Source organism: Brachionichthys hirsutus, chromosome 15 (genome assembly GCF_040956055.1).
Source record: "Brachionichthys hirsutus isolate HB-005 chromosome 15, CSIRO-AGI_Bhir_v1, whole genome shotgun sequence".
Lineage (NCBI taxonomy): Eukaryota > Metazoa > Chordata > Actinopteri > Lophiiformes > Brachionichthyidae > Brachionichthys > Brachionichthys hirsutus.
Genome location: NC_090911.1, coordinates 2,666,756 through 2,693,677, shown reverse-complemented (window position 1 = coordinate 2,693,677; position 26,922 = coordinate 2,666,756). Strand labels below are relative to the sequence as shown.

The following is a 26,922-nucleotide window of genomic DNA, read 5'->3' as shown; positions in this document are numbered from 1 at the left end:
GAATTAAATATTTCAAATTAAACTCTACTGCTGTAATAATAAACATTTTAAAAGTGTGAGCTGTCTGACTGACTTCATCACTTTCACGGCAGATCTCAAGCGTGCACTTGAATTATAATTACTGAATGATGCAGAAAAAAAGAAGTAAAAGTTTTAATTAGTAATTAAGTATGATCATGAAACAATGAGGGAAAGTCTCGTAGAGGACAGTTTGATACTCAAGTGTCATATGAGGAACAGTTTTAAGGTATTAAATGATGATCTGACATTACCAACAAACTAAACAAAGCTGGAAAGTAACATGAGAATGATCCATGCCCTCAGGGCGCCTGCTGCTCGGTGGCATGAAGGTGGGAACTAGTGATTGCATTGCAGGCTGCTCACCTTGTTGTATAAACACACGCCACAGAAATGACGGGCGGAGGCAGCATAACGCAGCAGATAGACAGGATCGGGAAGTCCGGCGTGCTCGCCAATTTACCCGTAAGATCATCCGTTAGTTTGTCCGGTCAGAACCAGGGATTGTTAAACAAGCACGGAAGGACAGTGTGATGTTCTATTGAAGGCAAACGTCGAACACTGTCAAACACCCACGATGGATTTCTAAGACTTTCACATGCATTGTGGATCCGTCCGTTCTTGCCGTCAAGGTGACTTGAAGTGTGTCATTTAATATAGGGGACGTCTCAGCAGTCTGCAAAGCAGGGCGGTAACAAAGACCTCGAGTTGACATTCACAGCTTAAGCATGTTAGGATTTCAAAATGTGCCTCTCCTGGATTTGGTCCCGAGGATGAAATCAATGATGGTTCTGTCTGGAAGGGCGCTGCAACCAAAGGGAACTCTGGGTGGCCATGAATTCAAAAACAGCGTTGCAGAAGAGAGGCCGTGAAGAAATGTCAACATTTGAATATCCACTCCTCGGCGTTAACATCTGGACAGCAGTTCTGCACGTTTTCACACTGTCTTTACAGTTTCCAGCCCTGCTGATGTGTCCTTGAGCAACACTGGATCCTTACCAACTTAGATTAATCAGTGGAAAATCACTACTGTTGTCCACAAATTCATTCATTCATCTTTGTGACCGCTTTGTCCGTCACCGGGTCGCAACCGCCAGTTCATCGCAGGGCCTGACACAGACCGACAATAATTCACACACACACACTCACACACCTACGGACAATTTAGCATAACCAATTCGCCCAACTACTTCTATCTTCTTCCAGATTATTATGGACATACATGAATATCTAATCCCGTCCGTTCCCCCTCCTAGGCCACACCCATCTTTGTATGCAACCAATCTTTCTTTGTTTCAACATACCAGGCACAAAATATCCATCAATCCCAGCAGTCAACGGGCAGCAGGCGTGGCACACCCTGGACAAGCTGCCAGTCTTGTTCAGGATAATTTAGTGAAACCAATTTGCCTTGTTTGCATGTTTTTTTGTGGCGGGAGGAAGCCGGAGAACCTGGAGAGAACCCACGCGGACACGGGGAAGAACATGCAAACTCCTCAGTCAGAAGTGCCTGGAGCCGGAGAGGATGCGTTTTCTCCCTCAGTCTCTCCATCAACCCCCCACAGGTTTTCAGTATGGTTTAGATCGAGGCTCATCAGTGGTCATCCAACAACTCCAGAACTGCCTCCAGCATGCCAGGGGCACGATCCTGGTCATGTTGCCTCGTTCGTGTACAGACAGTTTCGAGACAGATGCCATTTTCTCTTAAATTACTGCATCAGAGGTGGGTTAGTTTAATGAGGGAGTGGTCATGTGGGCTTATGGATCAGGTTTTCAGGGTATAGACGGCACAAAGATCAGTCAAGTGCAACCAGCTTATACGCTGAGAATCCCACACCCCTCCCCGTACAGAAGGACAGCCAATTAGAAAATAGAGAAAAAAAATAATTGATGGTCCATTTTTTAAATCCTTTGAGTGTAAAATATTCTTTTGGTTGCCTTTTTCTGAACACAGAAATTAGTTCTAACTTCAATACTTGACATGCACGCAGCAGGCCGAGCACTTATTGCTTCCCTCAGTGAAATCCTGTTTGACAGAACATTCTGTTTGCAGATCATTTGAAGCATTTCTGGGACGTGATGTCATTCCTGCAGCTCTAGCAACATCATAATGAGGAGAGCTGTTAATTGAGCACAGTCGTCATTTCCACACAACCCCCCCCCCCCCCCCCCCCATCTGGTTAACAGCAACCAATCCAACAATGCCTGCAATAAATAGCACGGAATCGTGCCTGCGGCTAATATTTTGGAATCTGAGAGAGTTTCTAAGTTACCAAGCAGTACTGCAGGATTGCTGGGGGCCAAAAGTGAATCAATAATACTGTAAAAACGGCAATGCCTTTTTAGCAGCTTTAGCTGCAGGGCTGTAGGGATGAGGGTTTGGTTAGTCTGTCCCTTGTGGTTAACCTTTGTACATGGTCTATGCTTTAGGTTTTATTTCATACACGCTTCATTAAGTCAGAGTTGCTGTTTATCTTTAGTGGCTTTGTCGCCATCTTCTTCGTGTTTAGAGGAAGTTGCTGCACTTCATGAATGGGACCACATTTCCATCTAGGTGTGGGGGGGGATCAAAGTAATATCACTTCATGTACCACGGCAGCACTGTGATGGCTCAAGTTTGCATTTGGTTTTGGGTAAGAATACGTGACGTGTCACCAGCTGAGGAGCGACAGGTGGAGAAAACGCGATGACTGATAAACGTTCCGTGTTTACGGCCGTGTTCCAGCCGACACCGTGAACGGGCCGACGCTGAATGGAGCGGCTTCGATTCCCTCGTCAATGGATGGGCTTGGATGTAAAACCCTGGAGTACATACCACGAGTGCAGAACAGACATAAAAGGGATAACTGATACAAAGAAGAGTATCCCAGTACTGATTAAATATTAACATTCATATCAGTCAGTGCCAGAACAGTATTGATCAGTTTAAACAGTCGAGCATCTACTTAGAAAATGCAGAGCAGGATCAAACTGAAGCAAATGGTTTGACCTTTTAACATGTAAAAAATATAAGGTCTATATGGTGTTCAATACTTTTGTATTTATACCGCCGAGCACCCAACAATACCACATCAGCTTTCAAGAGGTGAACACTATATAGCTAGAGCAATATTCTTGCTACTTTGAAGTCATTTTTTTTTCCAGCTGAAGAATATAATTATTGCGTAATATTGAATTTCTGGATTTTATTTTTCTTGACAAAATGCTGTTTAGCGGCTAAAGGTGCTGCAGCTGTGATGAAGTGATGAAAGACACTGACATGGTTTATTCCACGGTTCAACTCTCGTCTCGTGTCGCCGGGGTTCAGGGCAGCAGAGTCCATTATCAACACACCCTGTACAGCATGAGCCTGGAAACGGCCCCAGGGTGAGAGAATCCCGCTGAGCTCTTGTTAATCCTAAATGAATTGCCCTCTGAAATATTCAACCAAAGCTGGAGTGAAGCAGAGTGCGCAGCAAAATGCACCAAGCCAAACAGAACTGTTGTGAAACAAAAGAAACAGATAAGGAAGGGGTTTCTAAGAAATGTTTGAATTGCCAAGACTCTTCTTTCTATCTGAGCCTCCAGGTGTGAAGTTTTCCTGCAACAGAAGTTAATCCCAGCAGACATCTCCTCCCAAACACATCGATCCGCTTTAAACACGGATGCACAGAGAGGGGGTTTTATCTTACGATTGCCATCTTCATTCAAATGTTTCGACCACAACCAGAGTAGCTGCAAGGTGTGTACTGAAAACGTGGCCTTTGACAGACGCTGGGTTCTAACTTTAAAAAGAGTAAAACAAGCACCATGGCAACCATCACATCCATCTTCTTATAGACCTCAATAGTTAGTGTAAACAAATATACATAAGATGTTAGATTCTAAAATATGCTGTTCAATTTTAGGAGGAGATTTCAACACATATTTTGAGGCAAAGCGTGAAAACGTTCTTAGCTTGAGGTCCATATTTCCACTGGCCCACAGAGCGTCAGCGTCGGCATTAACACCGGAGTTGTTGTGGATCGATGAGAGGGGACCCCAAGGAACAGAGGACAGAGACGGTGCGAACGTGACTTGATAATGTTCATCAGAAGAGTCACTATCCCAGAGCTGCGCACGGGTTGTGGGGTGGCTGGAGCCCAAAGGAGATATCTAGCCAACAAAAAGACACAGCCAAAAGAAGAAACCAAAAAGCAAGCTCGAATAAAAATCGGTAACAAACCGAAAACGCGACGCACGACCTGGGCGCACAGACCAGCTGCGGTCGCGAGGGCGAGGCGAGTCCCACGGACGGGGAGCGGCGGAAGGACGTTCTGTAAGCAGCGACGTGATCCACGGAACAGTCCGGCTGGGAACAGCGGGCGGAGCAGGGCTTATGAAGGCTGGTGGTAATCTGCCTCAATCTGCCTCAGGTGTGTCCGGGGTGACCGCAGCCAATCCGCACGCCGCAGGTCCTGGAGCGAGAGGCAGACACAGGTGTGCGTAATAAGGCAAATCATGAAGTGCAGCAACATGGCAACATGACCCTCACAGGAGTATTCCTAAACCAACGAACCATATGATCGAGATGGAGCCCCATTTTTATAAATCAACATTAATTATTATTGCAGAATAACTTCAGTGTGTTAAATAAAATACAGTGAATAAGGATTTTCTGTAAGGAGACCTTTATGTTAATTTTTATTGTATTTTATGTCCACCTTGAGAGGGAAGATATTTTATTTACTCTTTGAGTAGAATAAATTACTCCACCTCTGAGTTCACAGCATCTGAAACTGTGTATTTTAACTGATTTTTGAATCCAGAAATGGGTTTCCATATTAAAATTAAGAATATTTTTTCTGACTCCGTTCTGGATCAGATCTAGATGGAATTTGGTGGCGAGATAGACCCCCCCCCCCCACACACACACACACACACACCACCACCACCCTACATGACATGTCAAATTCCATAAACATCAGTCAATAATTAAACAAGGGAACACATTTCGAAGCTCCATTGACTGCAATGTTATCGAAAATTTCAAAGTGATCCACTCAACATTTGATCATCTGTTCCTGGTACGGTTCCCAACATGTTCTGAAAATTGAATCAAGATCTGCCCAGAACTTTTCTCTCACAAAAAAGCAGGTCTAAAAACGAAGCTTTCCGCTTGCCGTCATTGAAATGGTGACATAAATTGTGACGGGAACATTTGACAGAAAAGACAAGATGTGTTGCTGTGCTTATTTTAGTTTCTTCTTATGCACACACTCATTTAGCATACTTAGTGTTTTACGAGCTGAAGATACGGAGGCGCCATTATGTCAAAAGAGAAATCCAATGACAGGCAAAGCTGCCACACGAATGACTATTGAAAATGGATGCTGATATTAGTGACTCTCAAAAAGGAGTCTCATATTACTGGTGACAAAGAAAACACGTTAACAGTCGCTCTTGATTTGGTCACAGATTTGCCATTTTGCTGGTGTGCAAAAAAGTTGACTTCAAGAACAATTGCAACTAAAATTTCAATCTAATTTTATAGCATGACTTTACTGTCAAATCCGATGAATGTGAATATTTATGCAAATTAATTTCTCCTGTAATAAGCCTCAATCACAAACCATTTAAGCTGACTCGGCATTATAGAAAATCCTTGCATTGAACAGAAATGGACATTTTATTTGCAGTCGAAATGTATTCAACATTTCTGAATAATGACCACTGATGACACGTCTAATAAGGTTCTTGAAAGATTTTATATGGATTTTGATTGTCTCTGTCATGCAGTATATAAGCAGAATACCGTGACCGGTTAGTACTGGGCATACTACGCATACTAGTATACACTGATTTTTAATGTGTTTCATTGTAGAGAATAAATATTATCCAGATGAAATAGAAATGATCCAATTCATAGAATACTCTTGCAGGACGCGCCAAACAAAGACATATATATTATGTGGTGAGTACTACTACTACACAGTACTATTCACCGTCAACGTATGGCTGACAGAGTCCCTGTGATATTGTTTCCACTCGCGTTATTGATACCTGCCATTTCAGAGTCATTGCAGCAGCATCCGTCTCATCCCCTGTTCAACAAGCCTCATCTTCTCCTTCATCTTTCCATGTTTACACTGCAGACAGATCCCACCCTGACTGATACCTGGAAGAGACTGCAATTTCTAGAATAACCGGTGGCTTCAGGACTCCTGAGCTGGAGGGGGGGGCTGGCTCTTAAAACGTGCAAATGAAGAAAATTGTGCCCGCAGTCCGCAGCGGGAGACCAAATTTCTATTGCTCTCATGCACACTCATACGCACACACTGCCTCCCCCTCAGAGCAGGAATAGAAAGTCTGAATACGGCCTTATCCTCCATCACGATTCACCGCCTGCACGTGGGTTGTCCTCTTTTATTTCAATCTGTCACCTGTCTCTGGATGACATTTATCTTCCTCTAATTTGCATCTCATCGTCTCACTCAGCAACTCTTTTCATCTGTTTAAACATTGCTTTCCTCTCTACATTACTGTGATCTATGCTCACCTTTCTGTTCTGTTCTTCTCTTTCAACTTTCATCCACTTGTTCTGCGTCACTCTCCTCCCGTGACCCTTTCATTTAACTGTGTAATCACTCTGTTTTCCGTCTTCAACGGAGATCAACGTTTCCCGAAGCTAAATGGAAATGACAAAACAAGATTTGCATTTGTGAGATGTGTGTGTGCCTTTATCATCCAGCAGGTTCTGTCAGTGTGAGACAGCGCATTAACTCACGAGGCCACGGCAATCTGGAGCTGAACCCTTAAATAATATGTTGGGGACCCACTTTTGGGCAACATAAAATTAAGAAACAATAGTTTTGAAAACATTCTCACAAAAATAATAGTATTAAACGGAAGGCAGTTGGCTTTGTTTTTTTTAGATGGCGCATTCCTCTGCAAAGACGCAATAATAAAGAAACTGGTCCTGATGATGATGATGAATATATTATTAGATAGAATGTTAGAGTACAAGTACAGTCAAACCGTAGCATGTATTACAGTACAAGTACAGTCAAACATCCTGTCTAAGAGGAGCATTTCAAAAGAAGCCCTTGCGGTCTTGTTTCCGTTGAAAGTCATTCGTACATAAATCATCGACATGTAACAATACCAATAAAAATAATAAATTACTCCATTTATGCAAAATAACAATGAATTAAAATTAAAAAGACACATAATATGTACAACGTAGGTGGACAAAAGGGGGGGGGGGGGGGGGGTGAACAGGAGAGTGTCGTGATGACTATCTCCGTTTCCGCCCTCCTGAAAGGTGAATTTTTAGGGCCGTTTTGAAGGAGGCCAAAGAGGTGCATGTTTTGAGGGCGGGAGTCAAACAGTTCCACCCTTGGGTGGCTGTATTATAAAAAGATGATTTACCCATGTTCGTCCTATAGGAGGGGGTAATCAGGTTGTTGTTTGAGCTCCCTCTAGTGTTGTGGCTGTGGGTGTCACTAAATCTTTGGAGGTGTTTTGTCAGGTATGCAGGGATTGAGGGGACTGAGGGCAGAGCTGCATTGACTATTTTAAATGCCAATCCCATTTTGAGTTGTTTAACCCTGTCTTCTACCCTGAGCCATTTTAGGCTAGCAAAATGTCTAGGAAGAAGGTGGGTCATAGGTCCTGCGTCAAGGGACAAGATATTTGTTCACCTGGGACTGAGACTTGACTGGGAGCTCTGGCCATCAATGGTTCTTCTCCCAGTTAAACAAAGAGCAGAAGCATTTTACTGATGCTTCATGTGTGATAACACGAGTGGCATTAGTTTGAGAAAAAAAAGGAAAGACAACCTCCAAACCGAAATCTGCTCACGTTGCAGCAGTCACAGGCAGAGCGAGAAAAGGTTTAATGACATAGCAATTCAGTCTGATTGATGAGCATCATGTCAAGGCCTGCATTTGCTTATTAATCGTGTCATACAAGCATATGTAGTGTGCAATTTAAAGTAACCAGACATGATAATATATCACGCTGACGCAGTCTCATATTCTGTCGCTCATCACTCCACTAAAGTTCAGATTTGGGTGCCCCGAAAAATGATCCGTGCTGCTGAGACTATCAGTCGACAGAGCTAAAATAATACTGCAGACAAATTGCAGCAGGAAATTTGGGCCAATTTAACTGAAAACAAAACAAAACCATAGTTTCAAAAGCGATAAACTTTTACCAAGTTTTTAAGATGACATCATAAATCCTTTCATCACAAGTCAACACAATTCCCCATGGTCTTAATGGAATGTCTCCGGCATGCCTTGAGTGAAATACCAGGAGGATTAAGCAGCACCGCACCTCTCTCACCCTGCTTTAACAGCATCGTTCGGAGCGGCAGGTCGAGGGCCTGGGCTTTAAACGCTGATGAGACACGTCTCATGGGGGGGGGCAGATGGAAGTACTGAGTGGACTTCCGTGACAACTCTTGAGCATGATCTCTGAGAGAAACAGACACAAGTAAGTTTTGAACCAGTCAGACTCTGAACAAGAATCACATCCATCGTTTGTCAGTCCGTCCATCTGTTAGCAAGATAACTTAAAGGTTCTGGACGGATCTTGATAGAGTTTTCAGGAAATGTTGGGAATGTTACCAGGAACAGAGGATTCAATTTTGGTCATGATCCAGAAGAGAACCTGGATTATGGATCACTTTGACATTTTCGGTAGCATTGCAGTCAAAATCTCTCCCCCTTATCTCGGTTTATGGAATTTGACACAGTCATGAAGGGTGGGGGTCTCTATGTCACCACCGAATTTCATCTGGATTGGATCCAGAATGGAGTCCAGAAAACATTTATTAAAACACATTCCTGGATTCAAAAATCAGTTAAAAATACACATCACCTCTGATTCACTTTTACTTTTCATGGTCGGTGTATAAAGATACCAAGAACAATCTAGAACCTTTTGATCACCGTGTGGATGGTGTAGATCCAGATAGGAGGGGAACGAGCTGCTTGGAGGAGGTCTGTGCTCTGTGTGATTTACTAAATGCTTAATATTGTTGCGTTTGTGTCCATTTCCAACCGAGTCATCTAAATATGCTGCTAGTTCATTTCCTGCCATTGGTCCGCGTTCTTTGCCTCATCTGTTTAACATCTCCGCTGATTGGTCTTTCAATGTAAGTAAAGAGGCTGGTTCAAATGTAAACTTGATCTGAACACGACAACGTGAGCACATTCGCTCCCATTGACACCCATGGCTGAAAGCAGAAGAAAGGTTAGCTGCTTTCACTGTCAAGGAGTTCTGTTCCTTAATGAGGCTGAACAAGAAGCACACACACACACACACACACACACACACACACACACACAGAGAGAGACAGAGAGGAAATTGGTGTATGCGTGTCGACCCAACAGCTGGCATCACCAAGCCTGGCAGCCTTCATACTTCCTCAGTAACGAGACTAAAATAACAAGCAGCTCCACCTCCAACACCTAATTCTCACAAAGTGTGAAAGTTAGCACTCTTGTCACAGGAAAGCATTTTGAAGCCCAGCCATGATGGACGGCTTAGAGACGGTGGCTCTGAGGAAAAGACAGGAGGCGGAGCTAGAAGTAGAGGAGATGAAGAAGCTGAGGTTCTCCTTGGGAGTGACCAGGTTGGACAGGATTAGAAATGAGACACTAAGAGGGACAGTGAAGGTTAGACGTTTTGGAGACGAGACACTTTATTGTGTAACAGGACACACGCTGGTTCCTGATAGCCACGCAATGAAGCGAGTAAAATGGCACCAGCGAGAAGCACTTTGTTACGGCGTCCCAATACTAATGCATTTGTCTTTCATGATGCTACTCAGCAGAGCCTGTCTGACGAAGGCACAGCCTTAATCTGATCACGCTTTAAATCAAGAAATGAGCGGCTGCTATCTCGGTTTAACTCATTTATTTATCTTTCCTTTAAGCACCTGGATTTACAATCCTTATAAACTCGTCCCTGCTTCGCCACTCAAGTAAGTAAAGTACAAGTACTCTGCCTTACAGATGATATTTTAAAAGAATTGTGCCGCACTGAAGCAGTTTCTGCCCGAAGAGACGCATGTGGGTCAGATGTCCTCGTGGCGCCGAGCATCAGTCCGGCCCGCTTCAGATCAGAACGCCATCCTAGCTGTCGATGGCCAGATGGAGATCCTGCAGACTGAATCTTTCTGTTAATCACTGAGGGTTTTATTGCACTGCAGTCAACGTGGCAGATCGATGCGATGGCACCCGAGAAACCAACAGTCATGCCCATCCTGTAAGCCTCCAAACATGTTAATCCCCCCCCTAAAAAATACCACATCTTCCTAAAACGTCACCAGCAACATACTGAGGGATGAGTGTGAAGCCTGAAGCTGAAGCGATGGAAGCGGCCTCCAGACAGTTGAACGGTGACTGACTAGCGCCCTTGAGAAAATCATTTAACCTTTAACTGGTCCCCTTAATGCCACCGAGTCACTGCAAAAGGCCAGAACACGGACAAGGGGAAACACTGTGGAGCTATGCTGCCTCCAGCTGACGAGGCTGAGAACAGCCCCGTCTCAAATGCTCATCCGAGGGGGAGAAGAAATGTCCCGATAATAAATCATCAAAATGGCTGTACTCTCACTTATTTGCTATTAAATTAAAAACAAGTGCACTTTTCCCCCCAGAAATGGGGTCAATGAACAAATGAGATCTAATTTAGATTTAAAGTGAGGCAGCACTTTGATAACATCGTATGAGCTGCAGAGTCCTTTCATTTTTTGTCGTTATTGTCGTTTTCACCATATTCTTCAGTTATCTGGGAGAATGCTGCATTGCCTACGCTTCAGCAGCACAAATAGATATCAGTGAACTTTTACATTTTGGTGCAGATACAGTGAGAGCGGTTGTTACACAACTCTTTAAGTGATCCTAAACCATTATTTTCAACTCAAGGCCAATGCTTTTCATGTTTGGGACTATCCTCATCTCTCTTTTTTTGCAGTTTTAATCATCAGCTGCGCTGTGGAAAATCTTTTAATTCATTCTTGAATACATTTACAGTAAAATAAACGCTTTAATTACTGACCAATCCGATGGTTTGAAGATCTCGTGAGGAGCCTTGTCTTATTCCCACCTTGTTAGGGCACACATCTTCAGTTAATCCGACCTGCAATCACAGATCCAAAGTCAGAGTTTCTTACGTGTAACATAACACATTCTGCCTGCATTCACTAAGCCGCCGTCATTTAGTATCCGGCTTTATCAGCAACAAACATTTGGAATGAGTTGTGGGAAGTTGTTGTTTTTTAATCCGTTTGAATAAGAGCACATTTCATAGCTGTTGACATTTTAAATTCATTTCTAGTTGTCCTTTTTGATTTACATCATTTGATAAATGTTTTTACCCACCGCTAAATTTTAGTTCATTCGTGTTTTCATTAGTTCATTCCTTTACTTCCGTCTTGCCCGAGGACACTTTGACATGCGGACAGTCAGAGCTGGGATTCGAACCACTGATTTACTGATCACAGGATGACCCACTCTACCAACTGAACCACAAACATCCCTCCTCAGTTCCAAAGTTCTCTGAAAGTCTGCAGCAGCTTCACAGAGCGAAGACTCAGAAAATGGTATTAAAACATTTACGAAGCGACTCCTGCTCCAAAGGAAATGAAGATGTGCTGCGCCCCCCTCTGCCTCCCAGGCGTGTTCCATGAGCGTGACGACAACGCCAGGCCACACGCATCGATGGAAACGTTCGAGGACAATGATCCTGAAGGAGATGACGGTTCTGCTCCTTCGGCTGACAGTGTGTTCTCTGGTGAACACAAGGACCGCTGATCCGGCGTGGCTGTAAATGTCATGTAATCCCTGAATGGCTTCAAAACATTGTGAAGGCTTTAGGTTGTTATGGGGGGGGGGGGGGGGGGGGCTCTGCAAATAAGCAGCAGCGATCCATATTGGTGGAGGAGCGATGTCAGACATGGTGGACGTCTTTACCAATAATAGACTAATGAAAAGTGCGGAGCAAAAACTGGACAAGGACAAAAACTGCCTTAGAAACATCGTCCGTGTAGCATCGAAGGTAGCCGGGGTGAACTTCAGCAGTCTGGATGAAGTTTTTCAGCTTCGCCTGCTGTAGAAAGCGAAGTCGAAAGTGTGTGTATATGCTGTAAAACAAATTTCCCTCCAAGGGACAAATTCAATAAAAGTGAAGTGAAGTGAAGTGCAGAGCAGAGTGGCTCACGCTGGAGGCTGAGGGACAGGATAATGGACGCAGGCCGTGCTCATCGTCGCCCGTTCTACCGATTGCTCTGAGCCCATGGAAGAATATCGTTTATGCATTCCTTTGTGAGGCTCGCTGCCTCCAGCTTCAGCAGGACTGAGAATGTAGCGGCAGCCAATCGCGACACCGTCACCTGCTTCCAATGAACCTGTTAGGCCACTGTTGCAGTAAATTTTCACGTAGAAAATCGCAATTTTCTCCCGTCATTGAGCCAGAGCTACTAAAGGGCGAGTTTGTGACATCATAAGCTTCCTGTGCGACCTGTTGTTGTTTGAAATACGCAAATCCTGAAATTCGAGTGTTTGTCTCATTTCGATCAGAGACAGCGACAGGATAAGTGTAAGTGGAAACCGGTAATAGGAACACATCCGAACGTGGGCTATAAAAGCTGCCGGGGAAAGACGAAGCGTTTATGCTGTTGGCATCTTTTGATCAGAAGATACGAGATCATGAATCACAGGATCCCACTGAGCAGTGATGAGCAGCAGCTTTGCTTTTAACTGCAGCAGAACTTTCTGTGACTGCGTATCATATCGTTGGGTGGGGGTGGGGGGCGGGGGGGGGGGGGGCGGCAGAAACAGGTACACCCCAGAGAGGTCGCCAGGATGCAGGCAAACCTGTCACAATCACAGCCACATTCGTGGGCACCAGTTCACCACTGCGTGTTTTCAGACTGTGGGATGAAGCTGGGGAACCAAAGGGAACCTGCAGATATGAAAATGCAAACGACTAACAGAACATCCTGACTGTGGGGAAACTGTGCTAATTACTGCACCACCGTGCATTAAAAGACACGACATCTTTATCCAGACCTGCAGCGAGTCGAGTGACCCAGGCGTTTGTAATGAGCAATGTCTGCCTCTTTGACTTCATGCAGACGGTTTGAATTCGAACGCATTTAACGCCATTAATCTGCTTTAATTGCTGCCGTTAGAAGTTTCATCATTTTGTGTGATTCATTGTGTAAATTAGCCAAATAGAAATCTGAATGGCTTTCCTAATCAGGAAGCAGGAACCCTACTGAGAGATGGTGTGTGTGTGTGTGTGACCAGGATTAGGGCCTCTTATTACAGCACTAATAGTCAATAGGCTCCCATATCCTCATCAAAACCGAAAATGAGTGGTTAGCGAGCGCGGTGCGAGCCTCGATTAAACTCTGTTCTGGCAATCAGACGATATTGAGAAGCCTCTATTTGCACAGCAGAGGCTAAATATTTCTCTGAAGGCTGGAAATTACATTGGACCCTAAACAAAAGGAGGATTTTGTTTACTTTCCTCAACTGTTTGACAAGAACAGCTCTAAAGTCAGAAATCGCATTCAAACTTCAGAGCCGTGTCAGAGACGTCATCCGCCGTTCAAGCGCGCCCTCGTCAAGCAATTTAATTTATACGCCGGCAAAACATCCAAGTTGTCGCTCGACACCCGACCTCGACCTCCGCCCCCCCCCGCGAACCAACAGTCAGCAGCAGCGAGGCCGTGAAGCGGACCCCGGCTGGAGGTGGGCCTCCCTCTGCTGATGATGATGATGATGTTGAGTGGGGCGATGAAGTGGAGGCAGAGGTATCCAGTGGTAGCAATAACAACCCAAATCAATGAGATGCCCTTACCTTTCTTTGAATAGGAATGTTTTCCGGGGGGGGGGGGGGGGGGGGCAACAGCGCTACCCACTAATGCTGATGATCCAGTGGACAACAGAATAAGACGCAGAATTATCTTCAAATTTCAGTTCCAGCTTCCTGCGTTTACCTTGGAAGGTAAATCGAAACACTTCTGGAAGGCAGGTTGCTTAGCAACAGATAATCGGTGAAAACAATCACAGAAAAACTGTTTATACTCGGCATAGATCTTTGTTGGGTTGTTTGGGAACGTTTGCAGGTATGGTTTTCTGGTGTGCAGTTTCATGCTGCCATCTAGATATATAGTTATAAACAGTATATATATATATATTTATACACAGTTATAGATCAGTTTTATTGGATTGAAGTAAAGTACTGTAACTTCCGGGAAGCAGTGGACTGATCAAGTAGCTTGTTAAGCAAGCATTCCATTCAACCACGTGAGCACGGCTAATATGACCCTGAAGGTCAGACGGGTATTTATCTTGTCATATGTAGTTGAATAAAACTGGGAAGTTTTTGCTCATCACTTTGTCGTTTCTTGCTTCTCCGCTGGGGGCCCCACAGGGCTGTCAGTCAACATCACACCGCTTTTCAGATTCCGAGAGGAAAAGCAACTCTCCTGACTCTTTTAATAATACCGTAGATAGAATCAGCCATAATGTGCATTAGTTTGGACTGCGATGCAGTTTCTTTTGGACTTGGTCTGACACACAGCCACATTGCATTTAGGTATACTGTATACAAAGTCAACATCCAGACAACCTTACCTTAAAAGAAATCAAGTTTCATCATTTGGATTCTGCGAACAGATCCAGCAAAAGCAGCAGAGACATTTAGTAGCCGACGGCGCTGCATCTCACACTCGCACCCAATTTATTCTATGCAGAGATACTGTATATTCAGTCAGATGAATAAACACAAGCTTCAGATGTTTGGTAATATATTCTCTGTGGAGGAGCTGCTCGGTAAGAGGACAGAGTGGGCCGTATTTCAGGCTCAGTCTCGGTTAGGACTGCCAAAGAGACGCTATAGAAGCCCCAGGGAGACGCACACACACACACACACACACACACATATGTAATACACATACTACTGGAGCGAAGGCCACCTCCAGCTGAGCCACAATCAGAGCACTTCAGACTGCTTTGACTCAGAGCTAAGTCCTTCCAGTCGAGTGGCTTTGAGGCGGCGTCTTCTGGCAGGAACACAGTCTGAGAGCGTCCATTAGAAGAGCCTGCAGCCGTTGGCTCAGCACGTTGGTGAGACGCCCAAAGACAGAAAACATGCTACAGAGCAGAAGCACGTAGAGCAAGTTCATCTCTCACCTGTGTGTTTCTAGGCGCTCCCGGGGGCGTCGTGGAGCAAGACTTGCGTGGATTTCCCTTCTGAAACATGGCGTACGCTAAAATCCAGAAAGCGCGGCACGCACAAATAAATCCAGATGTACGCATGAATCCAAGCACATTTCCTTCGGACATCCCAATCAACGAGGAATTGAGCGGAGCGCACTTGTCGGAGAAGCCAACCCGGCCCTGTCCACACCCCCATTGACAGACGCAAGTCAGATTTACATGACCCGGCTGCACCTGAGCTTCCCACGGCTGCTGCGCGGCCAGAAACTGTGTAAGGAAGCCCGGAAATAAGAGAAACTTCACCAAAAGCGAGTTGGAGGCGCTTTTAACTGAAGGGGAGACGCGTGAAGATGTTCCGTTTGGCACGCAGTCCTCCGGTACGAGCAGGACGCGCGAGATGAGCGCGTGTGTGAGGCTGACGTGTCACACTTTACGCACGGGGTTATTAACAGGAGTTCTTTGCACACAGACACAATCAGTGGCTTGTTAGAAAGATCTGAAGCTGCGTTTTAACCAGCTTCAAACAGCAAGTCACTACCTTTAACCACCGACTAGTAGTGAGGCTGCGAAGACGGGACAGTGTTTGGGGGCGCGCACGCTCAATGCGCGTCACGGGACTAACTTGAATGAATAAATTTGCTCATCAAGAAGCCTCCATCAAGCACAACGCCAGCCTGGAGTCGGTTCCCAACCAGGCTGTCACTCAGAATGTAGGATGCGTGTGTCGAACCGTTGTTAACGGTGTTTCCGGCGCCACTTCACGCATGTCTTTCTATCCACTCCTGTAATTGCAGACAGCTGGATGCATTAATTGTTCATCGGTATTCATTGTTCATGCGTCACTGATGTGTATGTGACATTTATTTAATGTAACAGTTCCCAGCATCACCTCTAGGTGTCTGCAAAGGGCCACATGCTGCAGAAACGTGTGTGCGCCAGCCATGCAGTCGGCACCGCACATTTCCACGGTCATTTCATTATCGATACGTCTGAGCTTTGACGTGAGAATGTACGCTCGCCAGGCGTTTGTGCGTGCGCACGGTTGATGGACGAGGCCTCTGGTGTCGACGCCCCCAGGTGGCTGGAGGGAACAGCCGAGGAGAGCGTTTAGAAAGCTCACTGGCACCGTGCAATGAATAGAAACAGTTCAAGCCTCGCCACCAAGTGCTCCTCCACTTTCGTGTTGGTTCAGGAAGCTCTCCGGGGCTGCTGCATTTGGATGGGAATGTTTCACAATAGCAGATAAAAGTCCCTGAATGGTGGAAACTTGCAACGCTCACTGCAGTGCCCCAAGGATCCCACGCCTTGGAGCAATCCACCCCGGTGCTCCATGCTCCGACTACAACCTGCACTGTTGGAATATGTGATCTCATTCTCATTTCAGTTCTGTGTATTGTTAAGTGTAATTGTTTATTATATAAATTTATTATGTATGCGAATGTACTTTTATTTTGTGACTGTTTGGTGCACTTTACGTTTCCTGCTTTTTACGACTGTCTCTACGCATAAGAAGAGTGGATCTGGCGGGAGCTCTCTCTCTTGATTGATGTACTCTATGGATGTGCATGATGTTCCCATAGCCACGAAGAGAGCAACAATAAAGCGATTACAGATGAAAACCCTTTCTTTATTCCTTTGTAAACATGGGAGAAGAAGAAGCTACAAACCAAAACGCAACATGCACAAATAAATAGAAATCATATCTGGAATGCTTCACAAAGGAAAATCTGGGCAGAACTCGCAGGAACTGTCCTTTGACCTTGAAACGATGAACGATGCATTCAAGGACACCCATGCGCCGGCTCTCCTGCAGGGAGGTCCAGTGTGAGCCCCTTGAAACGACACAACGTTAAAAACAGAGGGAAACAGCCAATGAATGGCTGAACGGTTTTCTGTATTATAATTAATATCTTACCTGACGGTCTCCCGTCCAAGGACTAACCAGGCCCAACCCTGCTTAGCATAGATCATACGCGCAAAAAGGACAGTATATAAAGATGCCTGTCCAAACTGTAAAAAAAAATACTTTCCCAGCTGTCTTCACCTTACGTGTTTGTGGCCTGGTACTCCCAGTCGGTCTCCCATCCAGCTTTGTGGATTCCTCGTTAGTATAGTGGACAGTATCTCTGCCCGTCGCACGGAATGCTGGGTTTGATTCCCCGACGGGGAGATGTTCTTTGGCCGCTGGCGAGTTGACTCCATCCCCACGTCATTCACCATTTGCTGGAGTCACACAACTTAATGGTTAATATTCATTTTGCTTGGATTGGTGCTTGTCCTGTGGGGTTTCATTTTGTTAGTTTGCATGTACTGTGTTTTGTTAAGCAGAAACGTTTCTTTTCTTTGATTAATTACGTTCAGGCCTCACCCACAACCTGATACCCGATCATTGGCAGAACGCACGCACTGCGGGACTGAGTCGGTCGACGCAGAGGAATAAAAGGACAAACACAGGAGGACGACAAAAAGGGGGAAAAGGAAGATGACGAGTCCCCTCGCGTGTTTAATCGATTTCAATGGTGAAAAAATAAACCTAAACCTTTGAAATCAATCAAGTGCAAAGTCATCAATTACAACTCTTGAAATTGACAAGCATCTTCATTTCCGACTTTTGGCAGAAATAAAGTCAATATTGTTTCTCATCCATCCAAACGCCCTCCGCCTCATGGAAAATAAAGGGCTTACGGCTTGCAGGGCTTTAGAAGGGGACACATTTTGACAAGCCAGAACAGGAACAGCACCGGAGTCAATGACTTGGAGGTTCTGTCAAAGATACAGAAACAAGATGCTAAAACTGCATGTGCTGGAGGGGAATTCAATAACATGAAGGAGTATCTCCCGGTCTCTGAAAACAGAACAGTGCTCATTAGAATATTGTGGAAGAGGGAATTTTGCATATATTTAGCATATATTTAAACTCTGCAAGGAGAAACGTTACACCTACACAGGCCTCCAGGGCTCCAGACCGCCTGGAGAAATACAACGGAGAAGGAAGTTTCAGTTTTAGGACTAGTTTTGATTTCGACATTTGCCAATGTACAAAAAATACAAAATACTTATATTGAATGTTCTATAAGGCTGGCAATACATTAGTCAATGGTATTAAGATGTACAGTATATGGACATTTAGTGATGGGACATTACACCTTATAATGCAGTTCTAAAGAAGGGCTTAAACAGATCGCTGCTGGAATGGGATCCGATTGGAGTAAACCTGGAGCTCGTATACTGCGTGTTCAGTTCACCAGTAGATGCTGTGCTTTTACATCTATACTACTCAGATGTGTACTCAGCGGCGGCTAGGAAATGTCATCATTCAGCATTAGACAGGCGCTTTAAAAGGTTGCATTCATTTTCCTAGGCCAGTAGTACAAAAACGGCTCGTGAATATATTTTGTTACGGGGGAAATTCATTTTTAGAGGGAACTTCTAGTACCATTTGGCATTTGTGTCAGTATTTCAGCCTACCTTCCTGTCGGCCCTCAGACAGAGGGGCACACCTCCCAGGTAGTATATCCATGCTTTTAATTAGATGACTAATCTTTAGCCTTCGGGGCGTCATGCTTCCGGGGATAGCGATAATGTACTAGTATCAATATATTACGCATCCTTTAGCCTTTTCAACTCACTGGTGTAATGGAGGATGGAGATAATACATTATCAAAAAAACACACACATTACACAATAGTTTCATGAGTAAGGAAATGCATTTAATGTCACTTTGACCTTATGACTCTCTTGAGATCATACCGGACACGCTTGTGATTTGCTTACTAGTGCATGGGATTGGTGGACAGATACGTAGATTTCCCAATTCCAAATGTTTTGTTTTAAAACTTGAGGCTTCCATTTGTCCCAGATTGTCTCCATTAATGTCTGACATTTTATAACATAGTTTGAGTGAAAGTGCTCTTTGTCACTCTATGGCCATAATGATGACATTAGGCAATAAAGTGCAGAGCAAGAAAAATGCTAAAACCCTCATGATCTGCAGCCCTTTGTGAGAGGAAGGATGAGGAAAGGTAGAATTTACAGATTCCAGCAACTATGAAACTTTTTTTTTCAACATTCTGTGACAAAGATGAAATAAAAACTTTGGTAATACTCATCGGTTTGTGAAGAACTGCCTTCCACCATATGAAATAAGCAGTTTTTTTTTTTTTGTGTAGCATTAAAGGTGTTTGCAGAACACAAACTGATGGACGTTTGCTTGAACAACTTTGGCATCTGGTGCAGAGAGCGATGCTGAGTTGACAGTCTTGTTCTTCCAACTGAAGCAACAGATTGTGGCAGAAACATTGATCTTGAAAACTTGGAATAAGTTTAGCCTTGAAACTTTGGGGTTTAAAATATTCGCTGCAGCTACATGGTGAACACAGAGACACACTTAACTCTAGACTTGGTTGAGTAACTTCCACAACGGACAGCAGAAATACACTCAACTCTTTGTCCTCTCACACACCCGGAAAAATAAAGAAGTTCGCTTTCTCCCAGGAGTTTCAATTTTACCAGTTCTAGCTCCGAATGAGAAGTAACTTTAATGTTTCTCAGCTGACTGAACATCATCTCTTTTCCGTTTGACCTTTCAATAGTCCGGAGACAAGAAGCCACTGATCTGGAGAGGAAGTCCTTTGATGTTGCATTATTCCATTCAACAGAACAGAGGAAACGTTTTTGTCTGATCCAAATTATTCACTACTTTTAAAATGCTGCGTTTCACAGGAAGCCACGGTCAGCTGAGATCCTTTCATCTGCACTGAGAGCAGGCTTCTTTTAACGTTTATTATTATCAAAACGTCTCATTCCAGCACCGTTTCCTACATTTAAAGTGGAACAAACGATGGCTCGAGGCTTTAAGTGGTACATATATAGTAGGGCTGAAATGATTCATTGATTAAATAGAGTAATTCAATTAGAAAAAAGCTCTGATTTAAATTGCGTCGCCTCGAGGAAGGAATCCAGAGAAAACGACAGAAACTGGGACCATTTCAAACAAAAACAAAACGGTGCAATGTTAGCGGTGTCAAACAGAGCTGGCATATCACGACAGGACTACGTCAATTTACATTTTACATGACCCAAAAAAGGAAATCTCAGTTGCGAAGATTCACTCAGACCAATCTCACCCTCTAAACAAACTGAACTCCCTGGCAACAGTTGCAGCTGCGCCCGCATGCATGCAGGGATGGTTGAAACGGAGATATCAGAGGGCTCTGGTCGCAGAAATCATTGCCGACACTGTGGTTCATTTTGTGTTGCATTTAAACCCCTGAACGCCAGATGGCAGTATTCTCCAGTATTTTGATTCAACAGCATCATTTTTAATGTAAGTAAAGAACACAGACTCATAAAACAAAATATCACTTTGCTTGAATCATCATCACAACCCCCGTGTTGAGTTCACCAGATCCTTACTAATGCATAGCCCTGGTCAAAGAAGTGATGCCTTTAGGATTCAGCACTAGTCAGCAACATAAATGAATACATTTGATGTCAAAGTTCTTTCCACTGAGAGGAAAAAGGAGGAGAAGCTGAGTGGTGCTCCTTTACCACTCCATCTTCATCCGAGCTGAAATCAAAGCATCAGACCGGTTCGAGGAAGAGCTCGCATTCAACCGTGACTGGGAGGAAGTGTCGACGCGGCCAATCTTTATTTCTCGCGAGTGTTCTTCCGAAGTGAACTGGCTTTCAGAAGATAAACTACCCGGCGTCTTTCTGCCGTTTACTGCTACGCAGGAGATCACAGACACCACAGACACGGCCGAGCCGTCTGCCTTCAGGTCTGCAGCAATGTAGAGAAAGAAGATTCGCCTTCATCAGCCAACATGCAACGCTTCTTCTCACGGAAGTAGTGAGCACCAAGGGGATGTTTCCAGTAACTGGATGGTTTGAACTTCATCACACACACACACACACACACACAAAATGCCACCGAGTGAGAGGCTTGGAAGATGAAAACTGGAAGCTTAATGGCTCTTGGTAGAGTTCAACTCAGCACGCCATGAAGACTGTGGTCAATCGATGAAGGGTATTCCATAGTTAATGACTTCAGTGCGTTTCGGGATGAACGAGAGTCCGTTCTCTTTCCGTCCTCTCCCCCCCTGCCAAAACACTTCTCTCACCCCAACATGATCCTCAGAGTCTCTTTGGGAGGCACACGATTTGGTGATAAGAGGCATCCACCGCCACGTGATGTGTGTGTGTGTGTGTGGGTCAGCTTGCGGATGCATGGAGGGGTGTTACCATATGTGGGATTCACAGTGAGTCATCTTAATCACGCCCACCCCTCCACCGAGACGACGATAGTTCATCCCACCGTACAACCTGAAAAGAGCCGGTGAGATTCACATGAACGTTCAAACGTTCTGCAATGCAGGACATAAGACGACTTGTGTCGATGCTATTACGCTACTAAATAGCACATACGTTTATTGATGAGGCTGATGCAGTGATACAATTCAAAGATTTTAAATAGTTATCCCTGTTATATTGGATCATCTAGAACTCGAAAACTTGTTTTTCATACTGTTGAACAAATCAGATTTTGCTTTCAATACCGATCCCAGGCTGTTTGTGTGCATGTCTGACTGCTAGTGCTACCGCCATGCTGAGTGGACCTTACCTCCATGTGTTGGCATCAGGGTCGTAGACCTCGATCGTTTTGAGGTAAGTCGTCCCATCAAAGCCTCCCACTGCCATCAGCTGACCATTTACAACAGCCAAGCCGACCTGCAGAAACAAACATGCGAGAACAGGTTAGCGCCTCTCTGATAAAAGCTCGAGAATACGGCGACTCGTCCGACACCTGTACAAAAAGGCGCACACTCACCCCACTCCGTCTGGACGTCATGGCCACGACAGGAGACCACTGGTTGGTTCTCGGGTTGTATCGCTCCGCGCTGCTCAGCTCTGTGGTGTCGTCTCTGCCTCCGACAGAATAAATCATGTCCTGGTAGACGGCACAGCCGAGGTGCTTTCTTCTGGTTCCCATGGGAGACACGGTGTGCCAGCGGTTTTCTTGAGGATTGTAGCGTTCCACTGAGAATAAAATGCTTCTTAAGAATCAAAAATCACCATGAAGCAGAATATGAAGCAAAAGGATCATCTCCGAAACCCTTTGGGTTGACTTCAAAAAAGACCCGAAACGAGGGATCCAGAAGGAAAGGGAACCAAACCTGCTCTTCCTCAAAAATTGTGCCAGAATTTGTTTGGATGACACTTTTGCTAGATATTCTACGAAACGACTCAGGCTGGTGGGTTGAAGATACTTCTACGTGACTCGTACCTGTATTTAAAGGCGACGTCCCGTCAGACCCTCCCACAGCGTACAGGAAGCCCCCCAGCACTGCTACAGCGACACCCAACCGCCTGGTGCTCATGGAGGCCACGCGAGTCCATTTGTTCTCTTTAGGATCATACCTTAAAAAAAAGGTCACAAAGCTTTTTCATTACCAACAAAAACAAAATCATAGAAACACCTTTTTTTTTTACAGTGACTCAATAGGTGCGTTTACATGGACACATTTAACCCGGTTAAAATCCTGATCGGAATAAAAATGCTTCATGGACAAACCTTAACCGGAATAGTCTAACCCAATCCAGCCTGACCCGGTCACAATTCTATCCCGATCGAGAGGGGTGGTTTATACCGATTTGTAACCCGGTCAGGGCGCATGAAAACACTTATTCCGATGTATCGGTACAAGTCGTCCTTACTGCGCATGTCTGTGACGTCAGCGACACGCGCAACTGCTATTGCCGGAAGCTAGTTGAAGCAGAGCGAACTAACGTTTGGTGTGAACCTGAACTAATGTTGCAGGCTGTAGGTTTGAATCTGTCATTTGATACCAGGTGGTGAAAGTGTTGAGATCTGGCAGATACCTTTCAACAATGTTGAGACAGGAAACCCCATCCTGCCCCCCTACGGCATACAAATACCCCCCAAGGACCGCCACTCCCACACTCGTACGACAGGTGCTCGTAGGAGCAACGTCGCTGCTCCATTGATTGGTCTTTGGATCATATCTGCACAGGAGAGGAGCAATGAGGAGGTTCTCCTTTTAATTATCTTTCTATAGACTACGAGGCATAAAACACAAAAGTACAAAGAGATGAAAAGCCTGAATGATTACCTTTCCACCGAGTTTAGGTATGATGACCCGTCATGACCTCCGACCGCGTACAGCAAGTCATCTAAAACACTGACCCCAACTCCACAGCGCCGCTTGCTCATTGAGGCCACCATGCGCCACTCATTGCTCTGAGGGTCATAACGCTCCACGCTGGAAATGGCGTCCCCGCTGCACCACCCCCCAACTGTGAGACATGGGAGCAATGGAAAAGAAACAGCCATATTCAACTTTATAATCCCCAACGGGCAATTTAAATTACAGCGGGCAGCAGTAATAAATAAACCACTTCACAAGATCAAGTTATTAAATAATTAATGACATCAAACTTCTGTGCATTGTGCATTAATGGCACAGACAGCAGAGGTACTCTTATCCTTTCTGCAGGTTATGTGATGAGTTTTCATTATTACTATTTGAATAGAAATGTCTCTTTTTTCTTGCGTGTGTCTGTCAAGGGGAAAGAAGCGGAGACTCGAAACCCATATGAAGATTTACTGAACTAGAAGAAGCACCTTTGCAGTTTACTTTAGGAAGTAAGACCATATGCTTTAGATTGGCCAAAGGCACCGACCTGCAAAGAGTACTTCTCCACAGCGGATGGGTTTCCTTGGCCGGGTTCTTGGGCCCTGCATCAGAGGCCTCTCCTGTGGCAGCAGCAAATAATTCTTAGCTTCATCAACCAGGTCTCTGAAATAACAGAAAAGCGAGTACATGATATACAATACACAATATCGAGGATTCCTCCCCTCAGTATCTGTAGTACGAAGTATTTAAGGAACTAGAAGAAGGCGCACCTGCACTCTTCATCACTCTTAATGAGGGGGTCTGAGCCAACAGTGCCCACCAGGAACTTGGGGCTGAGTAGGGGCAGTCGGACATGCTGCAGAACCTACACAACGTATGAAACCAACGTCAGACCCAGAGAGTTCTTCTGCTGAAACACTGTCGGCTGGATGTGAATGGACCGAGCACATCAGAGACAGAACTAGCAACACAGACACGAATGGGCATCGCACGTTTCCTCAGCCTCCTACCTGGGGTAGTTGTGGTCGGCGTTCCTGGATGCTGTATTTCACCCAGGCCATCACAGCATTGAAAACCTGCTCCTCGCTCCGCACGTTCAGCTCATCGCTGGAAATGATGTCAATCAACTGGTTGGCAGGCAGCAGCATGAACTCTTCACTTTCCATCACCTGAGACAGCAGAGCCGATAAGTCAGTCGGCAAATCTGCCGCAAACATCCGGCAGCATCCGGGCGAGGCATCAATGTCAGAAGAACATCAACACATGGAAGGCAGCTGGGCGGCGCCTAAGCGCCCGCTCGGGGAACAAGCTGACCAGCAAGGTCTTTGTCGTGCAAAAACTGACATATGTAAGCCGAAAGAAGTCGTTTTCAAATAACACGAAATGAAATGAAATACCGGTACACAAATGTCCATGAGCGGCCTGCATCCTAAGTGCAACAAGTTGACTTACCTCTTGGAAATTGTGCTGAGTGAACTTGTCTGCAATGCGTAGCAGCTCACGGCAGGAGTGTGTGTCTGCGAAGGCCCTGATACCCAGACAGTTGGAGGGGTCGAGCTGCCTCTTAAGGAACTCGCAGCAAGCCTCCTGGATCTCAGCCAACTGAAGGAGGCAGGCGGCAGGGAGCAACGTCTGGACGTTTCCCTCTTCTACGGTCACCTGGAGGCGGGAAGGGCAGGACATCAGACACTCGTCTATTCATACAGCCTCCAGGCAGTCATTTTGGTGTCTCAGTTGGAGTCACAGCAGTGTGACGTCATCGTTTAGGAGCAGGGCTCGCCATCACGTGGCAGCAAGGCTGACCCTCCACATTCTTAAAATTCAACACCAAAGAATGGGAGGATTAAAAGCGAGTTAACTTTTCCTCTTTATAAGTTTAGCATCGACATCATCCTCGTACAACTTTAGAAAATGTCCACACGCACTGAACAGGCCAGTTGAGGCTTCTTTCATTTGTATGAAATCAAACCTGACTGTGCTTATTCTGAACTTATTCTACCTGTGAAGTGTAGGCAAAGTCAATGAGCAATTCCATGGCCCTCTCATCGATGTCGCGGATCACCACCTCCGTCTGCCTGCTCTCCGCCAGCTCTCCAGTGAACATCGCCCTTAAGAGAAAGGAAATCCAAAGCTATTACCCCGTTGGCCCAAAGCATTCTGTTCTTCATTCGTCGGGCAGCGGACTCATTTCCAGACTTTGTCTCTTGCCTGAAGTAGGGGCTGCAGGCAGACAGGATCACACGGTGAGCATAAATCTTCTTGCCGCCCACCACCAGCACCACGTCGCAGAGCTCACGGTGCTTCCTCAGCAAGTTGATCACCTCCAGGGTTTGTCGTGGGTGCTTGTCTGAGACGTAGGGCATTCGCGCAGGCTGGGGGACCCCTTCAGGGAGCTTGTTGGGGTCCCCCAGAGTACAGCGGCTGGTGATGTCCATTCCAGTGGCGTCTTGACGTGCACTGGTGGCCCTAAACATCAATCAAATGTCTGATTATTGAGTGATAGTGTCTGAATAAAAACTATGACAAATTCTGCTCATCATGACCTGAAAGAAAAGTCTTTACATTTATTATATGCAACATTGCCACAACGAAGTTGAGCTGAAGGCCGCTATCAAAGCGCTTTGACTGGTCTATGAAATACTCTAATATTTAAAACTGGTCTTGCTCAGCCTCAGTCACCTTATTTAACACCAACTCAGACTTTAATTTCGTAATCATGAGTCCAGAACACATTGAGAGGAGGATGCTGTTCTGGACTCATTACATTATGACGAACGCATTCATATAAATATTACCCCTGCTGTCTGCTCCTCATTGTGATGGAGGTCGAAAAGGATAGACAGGAATTTTCTTCTTGTAAACAAAAACACGAAGAATCTATTGCTGTAACGCCGCTTCGTCATCACACGCTGCTGAACTTTGTGAGGGAGTGAAACACATTGTCTTACACTTTAGCAACACACCCACCTGCGCATGAGCTTTGCGTCCATGCACTGTAGAATAATGGTTGCTGCCACACCCCGAGAGAAACCTACAAAGAGAAGAAAACAAATCAACCAATGCTCACTGCAAGCATAACAGAGAGGAGAGAAGCTGCATGTGACCGTAGCTCTATTTGAAAGAGAAGCTTCATCAGATTCATATTATAGATTCTGTTTCTGGCATCTCGTTTTATTTGAACTCTGCTTGTTTTGAACTCTAAATAGGTAAAAGCATCCTCTTTGCGAGGGCAAACGCCTTGTTCACCCTATGCATGTTACGGCCCCTAAAAATACATGCATGTTGGTTTAGAGGGGCCCCATTCGTAAGGTAAAAATGTAATCTCGTCGTGTGTGTTGAGTACAATACAGTAAAAGCTTTCTTCCTTCTCTGAAATCAAATGTGACCGTTACTGTATTGATATCAATTCATCTAAAAGATGGGGTGACTGCAAAGCTAGCTTAGTGTGCGTCATAAACACTTATCTGATTGTACAACACTTGCAACATTCCCTTATAACCAGTCGTTGAGTTTTGTGTTCAAGTGATGTTTAAAGAATAAGTTCA

General features: G+C 45.1%; 1 protein-coding gene across 1 annotated transcript; it reads right to left on the bottom strand.

Annotated features, from left to right (window-relative positions):
- Positions 1-18,918: 18,918 nt before the first annotated feature.
- klhl20 (kelch-like family member 20) lies at positions 18,919-26,367 on the bottom strand. The gene is made up of 13 exons (XM_068748323.1): positions 26,345-26,367; positions 25,586-25,843; positions 25,377-25,485; positions 24,830-25,036; positions 24,388-24,546; positions 24,148-24,242; positions 23,925-24,040; positions 23,354-23,537; positions 23,103-23,246; positions 22,507-22,640; positions 22,051-22,259; positions 21,844-21,950; positions 18,919-21,545 (listed from the first exon to the last, which is right to left on the bottom strand). The coding sequence occupies exons 1-13, from the start codon at positions 26,365-26,367 to the stop codon at positions 21,461-21,463; spliced, it is 1,830 nt and encodes a 609-aa protein (XP_068604424.1). The 3' UTR covers positions 18,919-21,460.
- Positions 26,368-26,922: the final 555 nt, after the last annotated feature.